We start from the raw sequence: 25,356 nt of genomic DNA, 5'->3' as shown, positions 1-25,356 counted from the left end.
CCCAGTTCCATGGAAACGACGTGTTCCTACCCAGTTCCATTAGGAGATTTACAAGTCTTTGTTGACCAGCTGACTGGTCAATTCTTAGAATTATACTAGTTCAGTATTCCCAAAAACTGTGTTGTTGTGTAATGGAGCCTCGGCAGAGGACAGGCCCAGTACTAGACTAGTCCATGGAATGACATGTGGCTGTGTGGCGATGTCGTCTGTAATCCCTGAAGTATATATTTCCGCTTCTCTTCAGCCTCTAGTCTTGATAGTGATGCTTGTTATGACTCAGTCATGAGTTGTGTCCTGAATCACACCCTATTCCCTACATAGCACACTACTTTTGACCACAGCCCTGTGGACCCTCGTCAAAAGCAGTGCACTATGTAGGGAATAGGGTGCCATTGAGGACACAGGCCCTGCTAGCGATGTTGTTATTATGACTCAGTCAGGGTTCCAGTCATTCTGATCCGATCTTCTTCACACATCCCCTCAGTCAGCCTGGCATGGCAACTGCTCGGCCTCCGACCACAAGGCACTACAGAAGGTAGTGTGTACAGCCCAGTACATCACTGGGGTCGAGCTTCCTGACATCCAGGACCTCTATACCAGGCCGTGTCAGTGGAAGGCTCTAAAAATTGTCAAAGACTCCAGCCACCCTAGTCATAGACTGTTCTCTCTGCTACCGCACAGCAACCGGTACAGGTATATAGCCTCCATATTGACTCTGTACCGGTACCCCCTGTATATAGCCTCCATATTGACTCTGTACCGGTACCCCCTGTATATAGCCTCCACATTGACTCTGTACCGGTTCCCCCTGTATATAGCCTCCACATTGACTCTGTACCGGTAGCCTCCACATTGACCCCTGTATATAGTCTCCACATTGACTCTGTACCGGTACCCCCTGTATATAGCCTCCATATTGACTCTGTAGCCTCCCATTGGTACCCCCTGTATATAGCCTCCACATTGACTCTGTACCGGTTCCCCCTGTATATAGCCTCCACATTGACTCTGTACCGTAATACCCTGTATATAGCCTCCACATTTACTCTGTACCGTAATACACTGTATATAGCCTCCACATTGACTCTGTACCGTAATACCCTGTATATAGCCTCCACATTTACTCTGTACCGTAATACACTGTATATAACCTCACTTATTATTTTACTGCTGCTGTTTAATTATTTGATACTTTTATTTGACATTTTTTACTTAACACTGTTGATTAAGGGCCTGTAACTAAGCATTTTACTGTAAGGTCTACACTTGTTGTATTCGGCGCTTGCGACAAATCAAATTTGATTTGAGACGGAGTTCCTCTCTTCTTCCCACATCACCTCAGTCAGTCCCAGAGATGGAGTTCAGTTCATTGCTTGTGCTCTCCTGCCAGAGTTCGTTGTGGTTTGACAGAATTATTGAAATGAACCTCCTCTGGGCATTCTAGCCACTGCTGCTTTTATGTTTCAGGAGCGGCTTGCATTCACAACAATCCCAGGCTGTAGGAAGGACTGAATACAGGTATCTGAGGCAGAGGGCAAGTGTCGGCTGTTGTGAGATCGGGCTTTGTGTGTTAGGCTAAGTGGATAAGGTTTGTGACAAAAAGCCATGTTTTTATGTGTAGTCGTTCTCTAAGTGAAGTGGGGCCTACTCGGCATTGTTGACACTTGAAAGGAAACCTGAGATGAATTGAATCTCTTCGGAGTGAGAGGCAACTCGACTCTTGAGGTGAATTGAATCTGAGAGTGAACCCAGCTCGACTCTTTGCCCTCAGAGGTTTGTAGAACAGTAACTGAGGTCATTAGTAAGGTTATGGGATTACTACAACAGTGCTTGTCCTCATAGGTCACACACACACACTGCCTGACTGTGAAGCTGAAAGAGACAACATGTAGCCATGGTTACCGGGCTATAGAATGAAACAATGCTTACCGGGCTATAGAATGAAACCATGTAGCCATGGTTACCGGGCTATAGAATGAAACCATGCTTACCGGGCTATAGAATGAAACCATGCTTACCGGGCTATAGAATGAAACCATGCTTACCGGGCTATAGAATGAAACCATGCTTACCGGGCTATAGAATGAAACCATGCTTACCGGGCTTTAGAATGAAACCATGCTTACCGGGCTATAGAATGAAACCATGCTTACCGGGCTATAGAATGAAACCATGCTTACCGGGCTATAGAATGAAACCATGCTTACCGGGCTATAGAATGAAACCATGCTTACCGGGCTATAGAATGAAACCATGCTTACCGGGCTATAGAATGAAACCATGCTTACCGGGCTATAGAATGAAACCATGCTTACCGGGCTATAGAATGAAACCATGCTTACCGGGCTATAGAATGAAACCATGCTTACCGGGCTATAGAATGAAACCATGGGACCAGGGGGTTTGTGTAGGCTACTGCTCATTGGTTTGGTAACTGGCATCCGACCGCAAGGCGCTACAGAGGGTAGTCCGTACGGACCAGTACATCACTGGGTCTCTCTGCCATCCAGGGCCTCTATACCACGTGGTGTTTTTCTGGGGTCAGAAGCTTCTAAAGCCATGATGTCATTTTCTGGAATATTCCAAGCTGTTTAAAGGCACAGTCAACTTCGTGTATGTAAACTTCTGACCCACTGGAATTGTGATACAGTGAATTACAAGTGAGGTAATCTGTCCGTGTAAACAAATTGTTCGGAAAAATGAACCTAGGTGTATGTAAACTTCAACTGTAAATTCAAAACCTGGGAGGCTTCTGGTTCTCACCCCCTTCCATAGACTTACACAGTAATTATGACAACTTCCGGAGGACGTCCTCCAACCTATCAGAGCTCTTGCAGTATGAACTGACGTTGTTCACTCAATCAAAGCATTAGAGAGAGTGCATAAAGAACACCCCGCCACCCACCAAATTTGGCGGGTAGATTTAGGTATTGCTCGTTAAGAATGTCTATTGACGGGTGGTCAATTTGCTCTACAGTGCGTTACGTTTGTGAATATAAATAGTCAAAAGTCAAGTACGTGCGTGTTGCAATTTATTGCTGCAGTAGCTGTTTTCAAAGTATGTCTACTCTTTTGTTTCATAGCTGCTGATCGCACAAAGCAATAGGAATCGTATGTCTCTCTGCACAGACATGAAAGTTGTTGGTCTAATTGTTCGAAAGTCTACAAAGTTTGACATTGTCCTCGTGTCTCACACACGGTGACTCGAGTGGTAACCTCTCGCCCTTAAAGGGGTAGCTGAACAATTTTTGTCTCATCTCATATTTTGGTTAAAAGACTCAGGTTATAATAAAAAAAAAATGAAATGTAGCAATATACCACATGACTTTATTATAATAATAAAATAATATTGTTTTAAGAAACGTCCTTTTTGTTTTTGTTATGTAATGATGGAGAATTATTTATAAAAAACATCTGAGTAGTAGATATTTTCATCGACCTGCCACAGTGGCTGGTGGACCAACAAGTACATTTTAGGCCGAGATCAGAGAACGAATCTAGTACTGAAAGCATAGACTTCAGCTAGCTAGCACTGCAGTGCATAACACAGCTATTTTCAGGTCTCTCCAGAGATGTTAGTTCGTGTTCAAGTCCGGGCTCTGGCTGGGCGACTCAAGGACATTCAGAGACTTGTCCCGAATCCACTCCTGCGTTGTCTTGGCTGTGTGCTGAGGGTCGTTGTGCTGTTGGAAGGTGAACCTTAGTCCTTAGTAGGTTTTCATCAAAGATCTCTCTGTACTTTGCTCTGTTCAGCTTTCCCTCGATCCTGACTAGTTTCCCAGTCCATTGCTGCTGAAAAAACATCCCCACAGCATGATGCTGCCACCACCAGGCTTCACCATAGGGATGGTGCCAGGTTTCCTCCTGACGTGACGCTTTACATTCAGGCCAAAGAGTTCAATCTTGTTTCTGATGGTCTAAGAGTCCTTTAGGTGCCTTTTGGCAAACTCTAACTTGGCTGTTATGTGCCTTTTACTGAGGAGTGGCTTCCGTCTGGCCACTACCATAAAGGCCCGATTGGTGGAGTGGTGCAGAGATGGTTGTCTTTCTGGAAGGTTCTCCCATCTCCACAGAGGAACTCTGAAGCTCTGTCAGAGTGACCATAGAGTTCTTGGTCACCTCCCTGACCAAGGCCCTTCTCCCCCGATTGCTCAATTTGGCCGGGCGGCCAGCTCTAGGAAGAGTCTTGGTGGTTCCAAACGTCTTCCATTTAAGAATGGAGGCCACTATGTTCTTGGGGACCTTCAACACTGTGAATGGAGGCCACTGTTCTTGGGGAACTTCAATGCTGCGAATGGAAGCCATTGTTCTTGGGGACCTTCAACACTGTGAATGGAGGCCACTGTTCTTGGGGACCTTCAATGCTGCAGACATTTTTTGGTGCCCTTCCCCAGATCTGTGCCTCGACACTATCCTGTCTCTGAGCTCTACGGACAATTCCTTCAACCTCATGGCTCGGTTTTTGCTCTGACATGCACTGTCAACTGTGGGACCATATATAGACAGGTGTGTTGCCTTTCCAAATCATGTCCAATCAATTGAATTTACCACAGGTGGTCTCCAATCTAGTAGTAGAAACATCTCAAGGATGATCAATGGAAACCGGATGCACCTGAGCTCAATTTCGAGTCTCATAGCAAAGGGTCTGAGTTCTTATGTAAATAAGATATTTCTGTATTCCTCTTTTTATACATTTATAAGAATTTTGACAAACCTGTTTTTGCTTTGTCATAATGGGGTATTGTGTGTAGACTGAAGAGGCATTTTATTTATTTGATCAATTTTAGAATGAGGCAGAAACGTAACAAAATATGGGAAAGGGGTCTGAATACTTTCTGAATGCACTGTACCTAGGTAGTGAATACAGCTAGCTAGTTTAGCCTACTTTAGTTAGCTAGCTGGCTATGTTAGCTAGCTGGCTATGTTAGCTAGCTGGCTATGTTAGCTAGCTGGCTATGTTAGCTAGCTGGCTATCCAACACTAACTATTCCAAGTCCAGGTAAGCTTTTGGTTTTATTAATTTATTCCCGGAAGTGTAACTGCTAAACTGCTTGCTGTACACTATACACTTTAATAAGCGTTAGTTCTATTAGCCATGTGGACTATGACGTTAGCTAATATAGTGACAAAGATGTAGTCTGTGTTTTTAGTGGTTATTGTATGAAAGTTTGGCTTGGAAAGGTTTTTCTGCTTGGTCACAGACAGCTGTTGTCTTCTTGTGCACTGAAGTCCACAAGCGAAGGGAAAAGGTGAGAGGAGGAGAGAGTGTAGATGCGAGAAGGAATTATATATATACACACAACGATCAACGTGATCTTGCTGTTTGTACGTGGCTGCTATTAAAGTGAACTGTGTTTGCTGGTGATCAGTGGTGTATTCATTCTGTCGATTCTGTTGAAAAACGTTTCTTAAACGTACTTAAACGTAAGCAAACGGAATAAAACGAGGATAAACACACCCTCAATGTGTCCAATAGAAACATTTTTTTTTTCAACTGTTGGACTCATGATTCCACCCTAGATCAGCTAGACACAGTTAACAGTGTGCAAGGCGGTATTGAATGTGTCACTGTCGGTCACATTGATTCGACCTCGTCTTTCTCTCCACCTGTGTGCACTTATGTTGCGAACTTTCCTTCGTAGGCTAGGTTGTAGCAACCTCCTGATTTAAAAAAAAAAAAAAAAAAAAAAAAAAAAAAAATTATAGGGAAAATTCAAGTATCATGTAGTATCCTCTATGGATGTTACATTGAACTGGGTGAATATGAATGACAGTAACCTAAACCTATCACTGTTACATTGAACTGGGTGAATATGAATGACAGTAACCTAAACCTGTCACTGTTACGTTGACCTGGTGAATGGAATATGAATGACAGTCATCCAATATGCTGTAATAGAAGTAATGCCGTGCTCAATAAAAACTAAACTCGTCCTCCCCCGTCTTTAATTGGCACCGACCGCCACTCGTCTACACCTGTTGTTTATGAAGCCTGTGACAAATTACATTTTGATTTGATTTGAACACCCAACACCCAAATAACACTGACATTGTCTACGTTAGTTTTCTGTCGATTAGGCCTTGGTCCTGGTGCTGCAAAATGCTGGGACTTTAGTCTGTCTTTAACACTGATTATCAATGAGTATGTAGGCCTAAATCTGCCATTTTATCTGTTCACACAACAAGTCCATTGTTAGTCAGTCTGCTCAAGCAGAAGAGTTGAGGGGGACGTAGCAGAGAGAGAGTCGCCACGGCCATTTTGAAGAGACAACTCTATGCGAGTGTGAAAACCAGCTGTGTGGTGGCGACTGAAACGAAGGGCTAACTGTGCTAGCGAGCGCTGGCTGGGTTCAGGTTGGTTCACTCACCTCAGTGGATTGTCCAGGCTGTACTGAACTGTACTGTAGCTTAGAGCCACGGTGCAGTTCACTGATCCTCACAACCCACTCTCTCGCTCTCGCTCTCTCTCTCTGCTCGGCACAGCGCTAAGCTACTGACCTACATGTCACTGTGTGCTGTCTGTCTGCCTGACTGGCGTGCTAGCTAGGTAATGGCTGCATCTTTAAAGGAGTACAGTAGAGTTCAGTACAGTAGACTACAGTACAATATGCTGTACTCTTCTTTACTGTACTACTGTCTTGTATTGGACCGTACTGTGCTGTGATCTACTCACTACACTGTACTGTGATCTACTATCAAATTTGTGAGAACATACGTCTTTGATAGGTTCAGGTTTGGTCCAGTCCGGTCCGTCTGTATACGTTAACGTCAAGGCCAGGGTGGACTGTCCAAATTTCAACTACTTTTCAACGTCCATGGACATCCGGTGTCAGTCGTGATCAGTGGGATGCTGGGTACAGTAAATGGAAAGAGAGAGGGCTCATGGGTAGGTGTGAGAGAGAGAGAGGGGGGAGACAGGCAGGGAGAGTGAGAGAGGCAGGCAGGGAGAGTGAGAGAGGCAGGCAGGGAGAGTGAGAGAGGCGGGCAGGGAGGGAGAGTGAGAGAGGCGGGCAGGGAGGGAGAGTGAGAGAGGCGGGCAGGGAGGGAGAGTGAGGCAGGCGGGCAGGGAGGGAGAGTGAGGCAGGCGGGCAGGGAGGGAGAGTGAGAGAGGCGGGCAGGGAGGGAGAGTGAGAGAGGCGGGCAGGGAGGGAGAGTGAGGCAGGCAGGGAGAGAGGTAGAGAGAGAGGGGTTGTCCTTACTCAGACTGTTTTTACACTCTTGGTTGGACCACCAGACAACAGAAAGAAAAAATAGTTATGAGCTGAATATAGCAGTATACCAGTGGAAGGGAAGACAGTTATGAGCTGAATATAGCAGTATACCAGTGGAAGGGAAGACAGTTATGAGCTGAATATAGCAGTATACCAGTGGAAGGGGAGACAGTAGCAGGAGACAGTTATGAGCTGAATATAGCAGTATACCAGTGGAAGGGAAGACAGTTATGAGCTGAATATAGCAGTATACCAGTGGAAGGGAAGACAGTTATGAGCTGAATATAGCAGTATACCAGTGGAAGGGAAGACAGTTATGAGCTGAATATAGCAGTATACCAGTGGAAGGGGAGACAGTAGCAGGAGACAGTTATGAGCTGAATATAGCAGTATACCAGTAGAGGAGACAGTTATGAGCTGAATATAACAGTATACCAGTGGAAGGGGAGACAGTTATGAGCTGAATATAGCAGTATACCAGTAGAGGAGACAGTTATGAGCTGAATATAGCAGTATACCAGTGGAAGGGGAGACAGTAGCAGGAGACAGTTATGAGCTGAATATAACAGTATACCAGTGGAAGTGAAGACAGTAGCAGGAGACAGTTATGAGCTGAATATAACAGTATACCAGTGGAAGTGAAGACAGTAGCAGGAGACAGTTATGAGCTGAATATAGCAGTATACCAGTGGAAGTGAAGACAGTAGCAGGAGACCCAACTGTGGTTTGTGACTATTATGATTTCACATTGTTGCCAATTCAGGTGCTGTAATTCCGTTACAGATTTTTTCCAATTTGGGAACGGAATTATGAGTTTTAATCACTTCATAAACACAATTTAAATCAGTAAAATTACGAACTAATTGGTATGTCTACCATTGTTTGTTACTTATGTAAACTTTCATTGTCGAGAAATTAGATAATATCTTAAATATATGTGGGTTTTTTGGTAACGGAATTACAAGGCAATATTTCTTAAAGTTACAGAAAATAACAAAATCTAAGTGTTGATATTAGTTGGCAGGAGTCTCTACGTCAATATTATTGTGTTTTGATGTATTTCTGATACCCTTTTGAAGACTTTTTCTGGTAGATGTTTACTAAGACCCCCCCCTTTCCAGAAATCAAAGCCATTTTCTCACGGCACATTTTTTGTTGATGAAAATTTTAAATCTATGCCTTCATATCCTCAAAATATAGGCTATTAGCTTTCATTTGACTTTGAATTCGATATGATCCTACGAACTTCTCGTTGGTGCTCGTGCGGTCTTTCAGATGGAAATACGCTATACCTCCATTCTGGGGTTGAGCGAGGGGATCGATGGGAAGGTAACGTGGAGTACGTCAGTAGGAAATGCGATCACTTCAGTGGAATTAATTACACCATAATGATCTTTCTCTTCCACACAGGCTTTTGTACGTTGCTTCCCTCTCATCCGTCTCCATGTTGGTATATTTCAGTATCGGTGTCTCTGTCTCTCCTATCAATTCAATTCAAGGGGCTTTATTGGCATGGGAAACATGTGTTAACATTGCCAAAGCAAGTGAGGTAGATAATATACAAAAGTGAAATAAACCATAACAATTAACAGTAAACATTACACTCACAAAAGTTCCTAAAGACATTACACATGTCATATTATATATATACAGTGTTGTAACAATGTACAAATAGTCAAAGTACAAAAGGGAAAATAAATAAACATAAATATGGTTTGTATTTATAATGGTGTTTGTTCTTTACTGGTTGACCTTGTGGCAACAGGTCACACATCTTGCTGCTGTGATGCACATTGTGGTATTTCACCCAGTAGATATGGGAAGTTATCAAAATCGGGTGTCTGTCTCTCCGTTAGTCTCTCCTATCTCTGTTAGTCTCTCCCATCTCTGTTAGTCTGCCTGTCTGTCTTGTCTGTCTGTGTCCCTGCCTGCAACCCAGCTGGTGCGAAGCGGGCTGTCAGCAGTGAGACAAAAGGGTGTGGGTCGGAAAAGGTCTGTGGTTACACTGGGGGGGAGCAAGCATGCCTTGAAAGTGTGCCCCCTGCCCTTCACTCACTTCACTTAGCTGCTCTCACAACTACACACAGAATCTGCCGCCAGGCAGGCAGACTGATAGCTAGGCAGGCAGACAAATAGCCAGGCAGGTAGGCAGACTGATAGCTAGGCAGGCAGACACATAGCCAGGCAGGTAGGCAGATAGCCACCCTGAGCTGGTGTCAACGTCCAGGGAGAAGTCCAGGGAGAAGTCTTGAGGCTACTCAATTCAATTCAATTCAAGGGCTTTATTGGCATGGGAAACATGTGTTAACATTGCCAAAGCAAGTGAGGTAGACAACATACAAAGTAAATATATAAGGTGAAAAACAACAAAAATGAACAGTAAACATTACACATACTGAAGTTTCAAAACAATAAAGACATAACTAATGTCATATTATATATATATATATATATATACAGTGTTTTTACAATGTACAAATGGTTAAAGGTACTCTCTCACTCCATCTGCTCTGTTTCTCCGCTCCTCTCTTCCATTTTCACAGCCACTTTGCTGTGTAACTTACTGGCACACATGCACATTAGCATGATGGCTAAGCTAACTATGGGGAAACAGGCACACATGCACATTAGCATGATGGCTAAGCTAACTATGGGGAAACAGGCACACATGCACATTAGCATGATGGCTAAGCTAACTATGGGGAAACAGGCACACATGCTGAGAACGGTCACTGATATTTCACAGGTCTGTCTAGGACGTTGACATTTGGAGGGATTTCTGGTCTTCTTTGTTCCTTCAAGCCTGCTATGGTTTCTCTGGTCCACATTACATGAAGAAAGCTAACCAATGTGGAATTCCACACCCTCAACCTCTCTCACTAGTGAGCCGTGTGGTAGAGACAGATAGTCCCTCTGTTCCACACCCTCAACCTCTCTCACTAGTGAGCCGTGTGGTAGAGACAGATAGTCACTCTGTTCCACACCCTCAACCCCTCTCACTAGTGAGCCGTGTGGTAGAGGGGGAGTCAGTCTGAGACTGGGTTAGGGTGTGTTTGTGTCTTGGTGAGTTTCTCTGAAAGGCGTTGTTATGTGGAAGGGTGAGTTCTCTCTGGCTCGGCTTTGACTCATCGCTGAGTCACCTACTCACTCTCCCCTGAACCAAGTCACGGTCACACACTCATCTGTGTCTTTCCGACCGCTGGTCACAGAGGTGGATCTCCATAGCATTGAGGCACAGAGCTCGGCGCTCGTTCCGTCTGCATATGAGAGGAGCTGAGCTAGATGGAGGAGGTTGTCAGTATTTTGTTTCTTCTATCCTCGGTTGTCGTAGGAAATAAATGCCCGAACAATGAGCTGCTTCATTAGTGCGTTACAGGTACGTAGGCCTTAACGGTTTGCTGGCACCGTTTGGGCCTTAACGGTTTGCTGGCACCGTTTGGGCCTTAACGGTTTGCTGGCACCGTTGGGCCTTAACGGTTTGCTGGCACCGTTTGGGCCTTAACGGTTTGCTGGCACCGTTTGGGCCTTAACGGTTTGCTGGCACCGTTGGGCCTTAACGGTTTGCTGGCACCGTTGGGCCTTAACAGTTTGCTGGTACCGTTGGGCCTTAACGGTTTGCTGGCACCTTTTGGGCCTTAACGGTTTGCTGGCACCTTTTGGGCTTTAACGGTTTGCTGGCACCGTTGGGCCTTAACGGTTTGCTGGTACCGTTGGGCCTTAACGGTTTGCTGGCACCTTTTGGGCCTTAACGGTTTGCTGGCACCTTTTGGGCTTTAACGGTTTGCTGGCACCGTTGGGCCTTAACGGTTTGCTGGCACCTTTTGGGCCTTAACGGTTTGCTGGCACCGTTGGGCCTTAACGGTTTGCTGGCACCGTTTGGGCCTTAACGGTTTGCTGGTACCGTTGGGCCTTAACGGTTTGCTGGCACCTTTTGGGCTTTAACGGTTTGCTGGCACCTTTTGGGCTTTAACGGTTTGCTGGCACCGTTGGGCCTTAACGGTTTGCTGGCACCGTTGGGCCTTAACGGTTTGCTGGCACCGTTGGGCCTTAACGGTTTGCTGGCACCGTTGGTCACCGTTAATGTATTGTTTAGTATTCACATGCTGAAACCCCCCACTGTACACTACACCCCTTAAACTCAACTCTGGACCTCAGCCATTGTGTTATTGTTCCCCTCTAATCAGGGACTGATTTAGACTAGAGGTCGACCGATTATGATTTTTCAACGCCGATACCGATTATTAGAGGACCAGAAAAAGCCGATGCTGATTATTAGAGGACCAGAAAAAGCCGATGCCGATTATTGGCATCGGCTTTTTTGGTCCTCCGATAATCTGTATCGGTATCGGCGTTGAAAAATCATAATCGGTCGACCTCTAGTCTAAATCAGTCCCTAATTAGAGGGGAACAATAACACAATGGCTGAGGTCCAGAGTTGAGTTTAAGGGGTGTAGTGTACAGTGGGGGTTTCAGCATGTGAATCTTGGCGGGGCAAACCGATGCCCCCAAAGCCACAATACTAAACAATATATTAATTGAACTATAACGGTGCCAACAAACTGTTAAGGCCTACGTCCCTGTCCCAACAGCAGAGCTTTATTTTTCAGCACCATGGAGTGAATCCTCACTACCGCTACACCTGCCTCGTCTGGCAGCGAAACAGTTCATTCAGCCTCCTTTACTGCCTTCTCCCCGTACACCAAGTCAGAACCGTAGGATAAATAAAGGGGGCATTTAAACAGATAATGAACGCTCTTACGATATTCGAAGATGTTATTTCTCTAAAACAGGTTATAGACTACATGTGTACCACCAAGTCAGAACAGTAGGCTAAGTTATGAGGGAGAAAAGAACCAAATCATAAAGTCTGACATTGTCTGGATTTATGGTGCTTTCAAGACAACTGGGAACTCGTGGGAAAAGCAAGGTCAAATCATGATGTTAGTGATCATCAGGTCGGAGCTCTAGAAAAGAGGCCAGAATTCCCGACTTGGAATTCCGAGTTGGATGACTGTTCAAAATGTATTTTTCCAGTCGGAGCTCGTCCTAGTTGTCTTTAACTCAATGAAGTCTGAGATTTCCGAGTTTCCAGTTGTTTTGAATGCGGCAGAAGTCATTCTGGATTGACAACATGGCCAATATATTCATTTTTTGGGGCCCATTGCATGTCAATGTTTATTCTTTTTAAATTTAGAAAAGAGACCCTTAAACCCAGACTTGGACCACACACTCACTCCACTGAATAGCAGGGGAAGCAAAATAGTGATTGCTTTGCAATGCTTGCAGTTAGCCACTGATTCCTTCTAAACCACTCATTGTTGAATTTGTGATTTCCAACTTGTTGTGTAATGTTAATGTCCAATGGCTGATAAGCACCGATATGTTTTTATCTATAATTTCTCTTCATATGACAAGGATTGAAAAGGATTTGCCAGTATATTGTCGACGTGATTCATGATGATGACAGCTTGCTAGCTAAAATCTTGAAGGTATGATGTTGACATGATCAGTCCAATCAAAGCTACGGTAGATATAACGTGATTTGACTTCATTTTATCTGTGGCCAATGAACTTGAGCCTTGGATGGGCACTGACAGAACAGTGAGTCAATCACTGCGCAATTAGAGAAGATTACCAACCCTTACGCTCTGTCTTTTTTCTGCTGGCTGCCACACCACACACACCACCACAGAAAGCACTGAGTTAGACTAAAACACCTGCATTACTCAAGAAAACAAAAAAGAGACCATGTTTGTATGCGGCTTTATTAACTCAATAATATATATTTTTTTCACGTTGTTTGCAAACTGATACGTGACACGTATTTAATGCCAAAATAACATACAAAACAGGTTCTGCCCAAACTGCCCTTAATGACGGGTCGTCACTGGAAGTGTATACCTGGCATAAGTGATAGTCTGAGTCACACAACGTTAAGGTTTTAAGCTTCGGGCACACGGTGATGAGGAACGGACAAAAACAGCGGGTGGCCGTCTGTACAATAGTCAGAACAATAACAGAAAATGTAATTTCATATTCTAGTCACTGTCTGCCTTTTGGCTCTGGGTGTTGTCTACTGTGTGAGCCAGCTGTTTAAAATGACTCTATTGTAGGCCTAGGTCGGAAGAGGAAATAGCATAGGTTATGGTAGGGCTGCACGATTTGGAAAAAATATGAAATTGCTACCCCCAGATGTTGCAATTATGAATTACAATTTTAAACGCTGTGGTTGAAAACCATGTCTGAAATGACCAAGTTAAAACAAGTGTCAAGGTAGAGAAAATCACTTCTAAAATGAGATCATATCAATGAATACATACTGTGCTAACTGAATACAAAACCAAATGAATCTAATCTATTTCAACATTGTTAAAAGCTGCATATGATAATACATATTAATATACATACTTGCTTTCGAGGCAAGCAACACTGAACCATGCGTGAGAGCACCAGCTGTTCCGTACGACTGTGTGATCTCGCTCTCTGTAGCTGAGGTGAGTAAGACCTTTAAACAGGTTAACATTCACAAGGCCGCTGGGCCAGACGGATTACCTGGACGCATACTCAGACCATGTGCTGACCAACTGGCTAATGTCTTCACTGACATTTTCAACCTCTCCCTGACCAAGTCTGTAATACCTACATGTTTCAAGCAGACCAGCATAGTCCCTGTGCCCAAGGACACCAAGGTAACCTGTCTAGACCACGCTCAGCGGTCTAAGGCACTACATCTCAGTGCTAGAGGCGTCACTACAGACACCCTGGTTCAGATCCAGGCTGTATCACAACCGGTCATGATTGGGAGTCGAGTAGGGCTGCGCATAATTGGCCAAGCGTCGTTTGGGCAGTGTAGGCCGTCATTGTAAATAAGAATTTGTTCTTAACTGACTTGCCTTGTTAAATGAAGGTAAAATAAAAATAAATGACTTTCGCCCCGCCCCGTAGCCATGAAAGTCTTTGAAATGCTGGTCATTGCTCACATCAACACCATCATCCCAGACAGCCTGGACCCACTCCAACAGATCCACAGATGATGCAATCTCTCTATTGCACTCCACACTGCCCTTTCCCACCTGAATAGGAGGAACAACTATGTGAGAATGCTGTTCCAAAGATTGTTATAACTAACCCAAGATAGAATGTGAATATCTCCTTCATCAGTGTTGTTATTAGACTGTGAATGTCTCCTTCATTAGTGTTGTTATTAGACTGTGAATGTCTCCTTCATTAGTGTTGTTATTAGACTGTGAATGTCTCCTCCATTAGGGTTGTTATTAGACTGTGAATGTCTCCTTCATTAGTGTTGTTATTAGACTGTGAATGTCTCCTCCATTAGGGTTGTTATTAGACTGTGAATGTCTCCTCCATCAGTGTTGTTGTTATTAGACTGTGAACGTCTCCATTAGTGTTGTTGTTATTAGACTGTGAATGCCTCAGCCTGTCGTTTCCAATGTGAACAAATGAGTTATAGTGGGCAGAACCAGGAGAGGGGCAGAGCCAAGCACGAGCTAGCAGATCCTATTGATGCCTTCTAGCATGTATTTGCATTTTATGTTGTGAAAAAATAATGGGGTATTGTGATGTCATTATGGGGTATTGTGATGTCAGTATGGGGTATTGTGATGTCATTATGGGGTATTGTGATGTCATTATGGGGTATTGTGATGTCAGTATGGGGTATTGTGATGTCAGTATGGGGTATTGTGATGTCAGAATGGGGTATTGTGATGTCAGTATGGGGTATTGTGATGTCAGTATGGGGTGTCAGTATGGGGTATTGTGATGTCAGTATGGGGTATTGTGATGTCAGTATGGGGTATTGTGATGTCATTATGGGGTATTGTGATGTCATTATGGGGTATTGTGATGTCATTATGGGGTATTGTGATGTCATTATGGGGTATTGTGATGTCATTATGGGGTATTGTGATGTCATTATGGGGTATTGTGTGTAGAGTGATGAGGAAAAACAATTCTTTAATCCATTTTAGAATAAGGCCGTAACGTAACAACATGTGTAAAGTGTAGATGAATGCTTTACAAATGCACTGTGTGATGCTGGGTTTGACCTGGGTTATGTTGCTGGGTTGTGATGCTGGGTTTGACCTGGGTTATGTTGCTGGGTTGTGATGCTGGGTTTGACCTGGGTTATGTTGCTGGGTTGTGGTGCTGGGTTTGACCTGGGTTATGTTGCTGGGTTGTGATGCTGGGTTTGACCTGGGTTATGTTGCTGGGTTGTGATGCTGGGTTTGACCTGGGTTATGTTGCTGTTATGTTGCTGGGTTGTGATGCTGGGTTTGACCTGGGTTATGTTGCTGGGTTGTGATGCTGGGTTTGACCTGGGTTATGTTGCTGGGTTGTGGTGCTGGGTTTGACCTGGGTTATGTTGCAGGGTTGTGATGCTGGGTTTGACCTGGGTTATGATGCTGGGTTGTGATGCTGTGTTATGTTGCTGGGTTGTGATGCTGGGTTTGACCTGGGTTATGTTGCAGGGTTGTGATGCTGGGTTTAACCTGGGTTATGTTGCTGGGTTATGTTGCTGGGTTGTGGTGCTGGGTTGTGATGCTGGGTTATGATTCTGGGTTTGACCAGGGTTATGTTGCAAGGTTATGATGCTGGGTTTGACCAGGGTTGTGATGCTGGGTTATGTTGCTGGGTTGTGATGCTGGGTTGTGATGCTGGGTTATGATGCTGGGTTATGATGCTGGGTTATGTTGCAGGGTTATGATTCTGGGTTTGACCTGGGTTGTGAGGCTGGGTTTGACCTGGGTTATGTTGCTGGGTTTGACCTGGGTTATGATTCTGGGTTTGACCTGGGTTATGTTGCTGGTTGTTGTGATGCCAGGGTTATGTGGCTGGGTTTGACCAGGGTTATGTGGCTGGGTTGTGATGCTGGGTTTGACCAGGGTTATGTGGCTGGGTTTGACCAGGGTTATGTGGCTGGGTTCGACCAGGGTTATGTGGCTGGGTTTGACCAGGGTTATGTTGCTGAGTTTGACCAGGGTTATGTGGCTGGGTTTGACCAGGGTTATGTTGCTGGGTTGTGATGCTGGGTTTGACCAGGGTTATGTGGTTATGTGGTTGGGTTTGACCAGGGTTATGTGGCTGGGTTTGACCAGGGTTATGTTGCTGGGTTGTGATGCTGGGTTTGACCAGGGTTATGTTGCTGAGTTTGACCAGGGTTATGTGGCTGGGTTTGACCAGGGTTATGTTGCTGGGTTGTGATGCTGGGTTTGACCAGGGTTATGTTGCTGATTTGACCAGGGTTATGTTGCTGAGTTTGACCAGGGTTATGTTGCTGGGTTGTGATGCTGGGTTTGACCAGGGTTATGTTGCTGGGTTTGACCAGGGTTATGTTGCTGGGTTGTGATGCCATGCTGGGTTTGCTGTTGTTGTCAATGATCTACTGCTGTTGTTGTTTGTGTTGTTTGTGATCTGTTATTTGTGATCTAATGCTCTTGTTGTTGTTGTTGTTTGTCTTTCCTCTCCCCCCTCAGTCCAAAAGGGAAGAAGTTCCGGAGCAAACCCCAGCTGTCCCGTTACCTAGGCAACACGGTAGACCTGGGATGTTTCGACTTCCGAACGGGCAAAATGATGATGCCCAGCAAGCTGCAGAAGAACAAACAGAGGCTACGGAATGAGAACCTCACCATCAACAAGGTACAGGTTCGCCTCGGCTACACATCAGGGTCCTGCTGTTCACTACATTCTAACAAAGGCCAATGGTATTTATTTAGTCTTTATTTTAGCAGGGAGTCATTATGAGACCAAGGTCTCTTTTTACAGAAGATTATTCTCAGTTCCTTACAAGTCTCAGCCCTGTGCTAGCAGTGGATCTGTCTAGTCTCAGCCCTGTGCTAGCAGTGGATCTGTCTAGTCTCAGCCCTGTGCTAGCAGTGGATCTGTCTAGTCTCAGCCCTGTGCTAGCAGTGGATCTGTCTAGTCTCAGCCCTGTGCTAGCAGTGGATCTGTCTAGTCTCAGCCCTGTGCTAGCAGTGGATCTGTCTAGTCTCAGCCCTGTGCTAGCAGTGGATCTGTCTAGTCTCAGCCCTGTGCTAGCAGTGGATCTGTCTAGTCTTAGCCCTGTGCTAGCAGTGTTGTTGTTGAGTATATCTGTTGTTGTAGTAGTAGTTGAGTATATCTGTTGTTGTTGTAGTTGTTGAGTATATCTGTTGTAGTTGTTGTAGTTGAGTATATCTGTTGTTGTAGTAGTTGAGTATATCTGTTGTAGTTGTTGAGTATATCTGTTGTTGTAGTAGTAGTTGAGTATATCTGTTGTAGTAGTAGTTGAGTATATCTGTAGTAGTAGTTGAGTCTGTTTTTTGTATTTATTTACCTTTATTTAACTAGGCAAGTCAGTTAAGAACAAATTCTTATTCACAATGACAACCCGAGAAAAGGTCTCCTGCGGGGCTGAGATTTAAAAAATAAATAAAAAATATAGGACAAAATACGCATCACGACAAGAGAGACAACACTACATAAAGAGAGACCTAACAACATAGCATGGCAGCAACACATGACAACAACATGGTAGCAGCACCACATGACAACAACATGGTAGCAGCACAACATGACAACAACACAACATGGTAGCAATACCACATGACAACAACATGGTAGCAATACCACATGACAACAACATGGTAGCAATACCACATGACAACAACATGGTAGCAGCACCACATGACAACAACATGGTAGCAGAACAACATGACAACAACATGGTAGCAGCACAACATGACAACAACATGGTAGCAACACAACATGACAACAACATGGTAGCAGCACAACATGACAACAACATGGTAGCAGCACAACATGACAACAACATGGTAGCAACTCAACATGACAACAACATGGTAGCAACTCAACATGACAACAACATGGTAGCAACTCAACATGACAACAACATGGTAGTAACACAACAACAACATGGTAGCAGCACAACATGAAAACAACATGGTAGCAACTCAACATGACAACAACATGGTAGCAGCACAACATGAAAACAACGTGGCAGCAACACAACATGACAACAATGTGGTAGCAACACAACATGCAGCAGCACAACATGGTAGCAACACAACATGACAACAACATGGTAGCAACACAACATGCAGCAGCACAACATGGTAGCAACACAACATGACAACAACATGGAAGCAACACAACATGACAACAACATGGTAGCAACACAACATGCAGCAGCACAACATGGTAGCAACACAACATGACAACGTGGCAGCAACACAACATGACAGCAACACAACATGACAACGTGGTAGCAGCACAACATGAAAACAACATGGTAGCAACACAACATGACAACGTGGCAGCAACACAACATGACAACGTGGCAGCAACACAACATGACAACGTGGTAGCAGCACAACATGAAAACAACATGGTAGCAACACAACATGCAGCAGCACAACATGGTATCAAAACAAAACAGGGTACACATATTATTGAGCACAGACAACAGCACAAAGGGTAAGATGGTAGAGACAACAATACATCACGTGAAGCAGCCACAACTGTCAGAGTGACAGCTCCATGATTGAGCCTTTGAATGAAGAGATTGAACTGCACGATTAAACTGCCCAGTTTGAGTGTTTGTAGCAAGCTCGTTCCATGCTAGCTGCAGCGAACTGAAAAGACAGCGACCCAGGGGTGGGCAACACAACATGTGTGTGATATCCAGGGATGTCTGTTCTAGTTGTGTAGTGCATAGAAAGAGAATCGATGGGAATCCATACTAGTAATTACGTTTCTATGTTATCGGCTGGGTTATTTGTAGGTCAGAGGTCATACAGACAGAGGCTCTACTGGTGGCTCTCCCCTCACCTGCCAGTCAGTCAGTACACATCTAGTACCCCATCCACCTGCCAGTCAGTCAGTACACATCTAGTACCCCATCCACCTGCCAATCAGTCAGTACACATCTAGTACCCAATCCACCTGCCAGTCAGTCAGTACACATCTAGTACCCCATCCACCTGCCAGTCAGTCAGTACACATCTAGTACCCCATCCACCTACCAGTCAGTCAGTACACATCTAGTACCCCATCTACCTACCAGTCAGTCAGTACACATCTAGTACCCCGTCCACCTACCAGTCAGTCAGTACACATCTAGTACCCCATCCACCTACCAGTCAGTCAGTACACATCTAGTACCCCATCCACCTACCAGTCAGTCAGTACACATCTAGTACCCCATCCACCTACAGTCAGTCAGTACACATCTAGTACCCCGTCCACCTACCAGTCAGTCAGTACACATCTAGTACCCTGTCCACCTACCAGTCAGTCAGTACACATCTAGTACCCCGTCCACCTACCAGTCAGTCAGTACACATCTAGTACCCCGTCCACCTACCAGTCAGTCAGTACACATCTAGTACCCCGTCCACCTACCAGTCAGTCAGTACACATCTAGTACCCCGTCCACCTACCAGTCAGTCAGTACACATCTAGTACCCCGTCCACCTACCAGTCAGTCAGTACACATCTAGTACCCCGTCCACTGTACAGTCAGTCAGTACACATCTAGTACCCCGTCCACCGTACAGTCAGTCAGTACACATCTAGTACAACTGGTAACTTGGGGGGCGAAACAAGGTCAAATCATGGCGTCGGTGATCTTCAGGTCGGACAGTCAGAGCTCTAGAAAGATGCCAGAGTTTCCGACTTGGAATTCCGAGTTGGATGACCGTTTTTCCGGGTTGTCTTGAACGCCCTGAAGTTGGAAATCTGAGATTTCCGAGTTCCCCGTTGTCTTAAACGCGGCATTAGTCTCAGTAGAGGGGAGAGGTGCAGCAGAGGGTCCATCTCTCACGGTCCCTCGTCTCTCACGGTCCCTGCTCTCTCCTTACTTTCCTACGGTGAGTCTGACCACAGAGAAGGGGCTCTCTCACGGTCCCCGCTCTCGCACGGTCCCTGCTCTCTCCTTACTTTCCTACGGTGAGTCTGACCACAGAGAAGGGGCTCTCTCACGGTCCCCGCTCTCTCACGGTCCCTGCTCTCTCCTTACTTTCCTACGGTGAGTCTGACCACAGAGAAGGGGCTCCATCTTTCACCTGATGGCGAAACTCGAGTCGCACTGCATCTGCCTCAGGCACAAATTCATGTTGTTCCTATGACCAGAGAAAGTGAGATTATTTCTTGAAACTAAAATAGACACGACGAGCTGCTAATAATAAAACCGCAGGCCTGTCGATACACTTGGCTACTCATTCACTGCAGCTGCAGCTCAAGTGGAAGTAGGGAGAAGTGTGTTTTTATGTTTTGTAATAGTGTTGAATAAAAAAAAGGATTGAGTTTAAACATGAACTCACTCAAAAAACGGCAGCTCGTCGCTGAATTCTTTGACCGTCTCTCTCTGGTCACTGTTTTAAAAGTGCTCAAATCTCACCCAGGCTAGTATCAAACTTTTCCGTGGGGTCATTGAAGTTGTAGGCATGTTGATTTTGAGCTATCGGATTGGCCAGCGCAGTAGACACAGTCGAATTTAGCCCCAGATCTCCCGGTCCGCCTGGTAGGCGGTGTTTGTCTTTTCCAGACAAGTGAAATGGTTTCACATGGGAACCCTTTTCCGACCCGGTGTACAGGCCTTCTGAATCAAGTCCACCTACAGCTCAACACGTTATCTTTTCTGCAGAAATGTTCGGTGAACAACTAGGAATGACTTGAAGATCCGGAGCAGTTGGCTTGGTGTTGTAGTGGGTGGAGCAGTTGGCTTGGTGTTGTAGTGGGTGGTGCAGTTGGCTTGGTGTTGTAGTGGGTGGTGCAGTTGGCTTGGTGTTGTAGTGGGTGGTGCAGTTGGCTTGGTGTTGTAGTGGGTGGTGCAGTTGGCTTGGTGTTGTAGTGGGTGGTGCAGTTGGCTTGGTGTTGTAGTGGGTGGTGCAGTTGGCTTGGTGTTGTAGTGGGTGGTGCAGTTGGCTTGGTGTTGTAATGGGTGGTGCAGTTGGCTTGGTGTTGTAGTGGGTGGTGCAGTTGGCTTGGTGTTGTAGTGGGTGGTGCAGTTGGCTTGGTGTTGTAGTGGGTGGTGCAGTTGGCTTGGTGTTGTAGTGGGTGGTGCAGTTGGCTTGGTGTTGTAGTGGGTGGTGCAGTTGGCTTGGTGTTGTAATGGGTGGTGCAGTTGGCTTGGTGTTGTAGTGGGTGGTGCAGTTGGCTTGGTGTTGTAGTGGGTGGTGCAGTTGGCTTGGTGTTGTAGTGGGTGGTGCAGTTGGCTTGGTGATGTAGTGGGTGGAGCAGTTGGCTTGGTGTTGTAGTGGGTGGTGCAGTTGGCTTGGTGTTGTAGTGGGTGGTGCAGTTGGCTTGGTGTTGTAATGGGTGGTGCAGTTGGCTTGGTGTTGTAGTGGGTGGTGCAGTTGGCTTGGTGTTGTAGTGGGTGGTGCAGTTGGCTTGGTGTGGTAGTGGGTGGTGCAGTTGGCTTGGTGTTGTAGTGGGTGGTGCAGTTGGCTTGGTGTTGTAGTGGGTGGTGCAGTTGGCTTGGTGTTGTAGTGGGTGGTGCAGTTGGCTTGGTGTTGTAGTGGGTGGTGCAGTTGGCTTGGTGTTGTAGTGGGTGGAGCAGTTGGCTTGGTGTTGTAGTGGGTGGTGCAGTTGGCTTGGTGTTGTAGTGGGTGGTGCAGTTGGCTTGGTGTTGTAGTGGGTGGAAGTTGGCTTGGTGTTGTAGTGGGTGGTGCAGTTGGCTTGGTGTTGTAGTGGGTGGAGCAGTTGGCTTGGTGTTGTAGTGGGTGGTGCAGTTGGCTTGGTGTGGTAGTGGGTGTTTTGCATATGGAGCAGTTGGCTTGGTGTTGTAGTGGGTGGTGCAGTTGGCTTGGTGTTGTAGTGGGTGGTGCAGTTGGCTTGGTGTTGTAGTGGGTGGTGCAGTTGGCTTGGTGTTGTAGTGGGTGGAGCAGTTGGCTTGGTGTTGTAGTGGGTGGAGCAGTTGGCTTGGTGTTGTAGTGGGTGGAGCAGTTGGCTTGGTGTTGTAGTGGGTGGAGCAGTTGGCTTGGTGTTGTAGTGGGTGGTGCAGTTGGCTTGGTGTTGTAGTGGGTGGTGCAGTTGGCTTGGTGTTGTAGTGGGTGTTTTGCATATGGAGCAGTTGGCTTGGTGTTGTAGTGGGTGGTGCAGTTGGCTTGGTGTTGTAGTGGGTGGTGCAGTTGGCTTGGTGTTGTAGTGGGTGGTGCAGTTGGCTTGGTGTTGTAGTGGGTGGAGCAGTTGGCTTGGTGTTGTAGTGGGTGGAGCAGTTGGCTTGGTGTTGTAGTGGGTGGAGCAGTTGGCTTGGTGTTGTAGTGGGTGGAGCAGTTGGCTTGGTGTTGTAGTGGGTGGAGCAGTTGGCTTGGTGTTGTAGTGGGTGGTGCAGTTGGCTTGGTGTGGTAGTGGGTGTTTTGCATATGGAGCAGTTGGCTTGGTGTTGTAGTGGGTGGTGCAGTTGGCTTGGTGTGGTAGTGGGTGTTTTGCATATGGAGCAGTTGGCTTGGTGTTGTAGTGGGTGGTGCAGTTGGCTTGGTGTTGTAGTGGGTGGTGCAGTTGGCTTGGTGTTGTAGTGGGTGGTGCAGTTGGCTTGGTGTTGTAGTGGGTGGTGCAGTTGGCTTGGTGTTGTAGTGGGTGGAGCAGTTGGCTTGGTGTTGTAGTGGGTGGTGCAGTTGGCTTGGTGTTGTAGTGGGTGGTGCAGTTGGCTTGGTGTTGTAGTGGGTGGTGCAGTTGGCTTGGTGTTGTAGTGGGTGGTGCAGTTGGCTTGGTGTGGTAGTGGGTGTTTTGCATATGGAGCATGCAGTTGGCTTGGTGTTGTAGTGGGTGGTGCAGTTGGCTTGGTGTTGTAGTGGGTGGTGCAGTTGGCTTGGTGTTGTAGTGGGTGGTGCAGTTGGCTTGGTGTTGTAGTGGGTGGAGCAGTTGGCTTGGTGTTGTAGTGGGTGGAGCAGTTGGAGCAGTTGGCTTGGTGTTGTAGTGGGTGGAGCAGTTGGCTTGGTGTTGTAGTGGGTGGTGCAGTTGGCAGTTGGTGTGGTAGTGGGTGTTTTGCATATGGAGCAGTTGGCTTGGTGTTGTAGTGGGTGGAGCAGTTGGCTTGGTGTTGTAGTGGGTGTTTTGCATATGGAGCAGTTGGCTTGGTGTTGTAGTGGGTGGTGCAGTTGGCTTGGTGTTGTAGTGGGTGGTGCAGTTGGCTTGGTGTTGTAGTGGGTGGTGCAGTTGGCTTGGTGTTGTAGTGGGTGGTGCAGTTGGCTTGGTGTTGTAGTGGGTGTTTTGCATATGGAGCAGTTGGCTTGGTGTTGTAGTGGGTGGTGCAGTTGGCTTGGTGTTGTAGTGGGTGTTTTGCATATGGAGCAGTTGGCTTGGTGTTGTAGTGGGTGTTGCAGTTGGCTTGGTGTTGTAGTGGGTGTTTTGCATATGGAGCAGTTGGCTTGGTGTTGTAGTGGGTGGTGCAGTTGGCTTGGTGTTGTAGTGGGTGTTTTGCATATGGAGCAGTTGGCTTGGTGTTGTAGTGGGTGGTGCAGTTGGCTTGGTGTTGTAGTGGGTGGTGCAGTTGGCTTGGTGTTGTAGTGGGTGGAGCAGTTGGCTTGGTGTTGTAGTGGGTGGTGCAGTTGGCTTGGTGATGTAGTGGGTGGTGCAGTTGGCTTGGTGTTGTAGTGGGTGGTGCAGTTGGCTTGGTGTTGTAGTGGGTGGTGCAGTTGGCTTGGTGTTGTAGTGGGTGGTGCAGTTGGCTTGGTGTTGTAGTGGGTGGAGCAGTTGGCTTGGTGTGGTAGTTGGTGGAGCCGTTGGCTTGGTGTTGTAGTGGGTGGTGCAGTTGGCTTGGTGTTGTAGTGGGTGGAGCAGTTGGCTTGGTGTTGTAGTGGGTGTTTTGCATATGGAGCAGTTGGCTTGGTGTTGTAGTGGGTGTTTTGCATATGGAGCAGTTGGCTTGGTGTTGTGCTTGGTCTGTAATTGAGTGTGTGCCACCACCACAGTGTTGCTCATGCCTCCTCCCTGGAACTCTGTGCCCTGAGGACTGCCTCCTCCCTGGGACTCTGTGCCCTGATATGCAGCTCCTCCCTGGGACTCTGTGCCCTGATATGCAGCTCCTCCCTGGGACTCTGTGCCCTGATATGCAGCTCCTCCCTGGGACTCTGTGCCCTGAGGACTGCCTCCTCCCTGGGACTCTGTGCCCCTGATATGCAGCTCCGCCCTGGGACTCTGTGCCCTGATATGCAGCTCCGCCCTGGGACTCTGTGCCCTGATATGCAGCTCCGCCCTGGGACTCTGTGCCCTGATATGCAGCTCCTCCCTGGGACTCTGTGCCCTGATATGCAGCTCCGCCCTGGGACTCTGTGCCCTGATATGCAGCTCCGCCCTGGGACTCTGTGCCCTGATATGCAGCTCCGCCTTGGGACTCTGTGCCCTGATATGCAACTCCACCCTGGCTGTGTGCCCTGGTATCCTCCCTAGGACTCCATAAGCCCTGATATGCAGCTCGTCCTAGGGACTCAGTGTGCCCTGATATGCAGCTGATCTCTGGGACTCGATGTGCGCTGACATGAATCTTGCCTCTAAGATTTAATGTGCCTTGGTAGGCAGTCGGTGAGCTCTGGTATGCAGCTCCTCCTAGGGATCCTGTGTGCCCTGGCTGGTACACAGATCCTCCCGAGGACTCCGTATGTGCTAACTAAGAGACAGATCCTCCTCTCCAGTTAGGCCTAGGGGCCTGAGCCGGTTTCGCTCGGCTGAGTGAGTAGTGCAGGCATTTGGTTTAAGTTTGGCCCCGCTCTGCTCTGCTGCTCTACACATGTCCTCTTTAGGGAGGAGTCCCCCTCCCCATGTTGCGTCTGCCAAACCACAGATCAGAGTTAACCCCTTCAACCGTCGCTCAACACAGCACATGTCAGCAGAGCACCTCAACACAGCACATGTCAGCAGAGCACCTCAACACAGCACATGTCAGCAGAGCACCTCAACACAGCACATGTCAGCAGAGCACCTCAACCGTTCACTCTGCGTCACTAGTTGTTTGAACTGAACACTAGTTTCCGTCCTCGCTCTCCTCTCCTCTGACTGTCCCTCTCTCCTCTCCTCTGACTGTCCCTCTCTCCTCTCCTCTGACTGTCCCTCTCTCCTCTCCTCTGACTGTCCCTCTCTCCTCTCCTCTGACTCTCTCTCTCTCCTCTCCTCTGACTGTTCTCTC

The 25,356-nt window shown here is 46.7% G+C and overlaps 1 protein-coding gene across 1 annotated transcript in view; it reads left to right on the top strand.

The window, feature by feature from the left end:
- mbd2 (methyl-CpG binding domain protein 2) overlaps window positions 1–25,356 on the top strand; it is a 91,981-nt gene that overhangs the window by 3,265 nt on the left and 63,360 nt on the right. The window contains exon 2 of the mRNA XM_042326406.1: window positions 16,709–16,871. Within this exon, the coding sequence (XP_042182340.1) occupies window positions 16,709–16,871 (163 nt within the window). The remainder of the gene's footprint in view (window positions 1–16,708; window positions 16,872–25,356) is intronic.

The sequence above is a fragment of the Oncorhynchus tshawytscha genome, linkage group LG09 (genome assembly GCF_018296145.1).
Source record: "Oncorhynchus tshawytscha isolate Ot180627B linkage group LG09, Otsh_v2.0, whole genome shotgun sequence".
NCBI lineage: Eukaryota > Metazoa > Chordata > Actinopteri > Salmoniformes > Salmonidae > Oncorhynchus > Oncorhynchus tshawytscha.
This window is presented reverse-complemented; position numbering and strand designations above follow the sequence as displayed.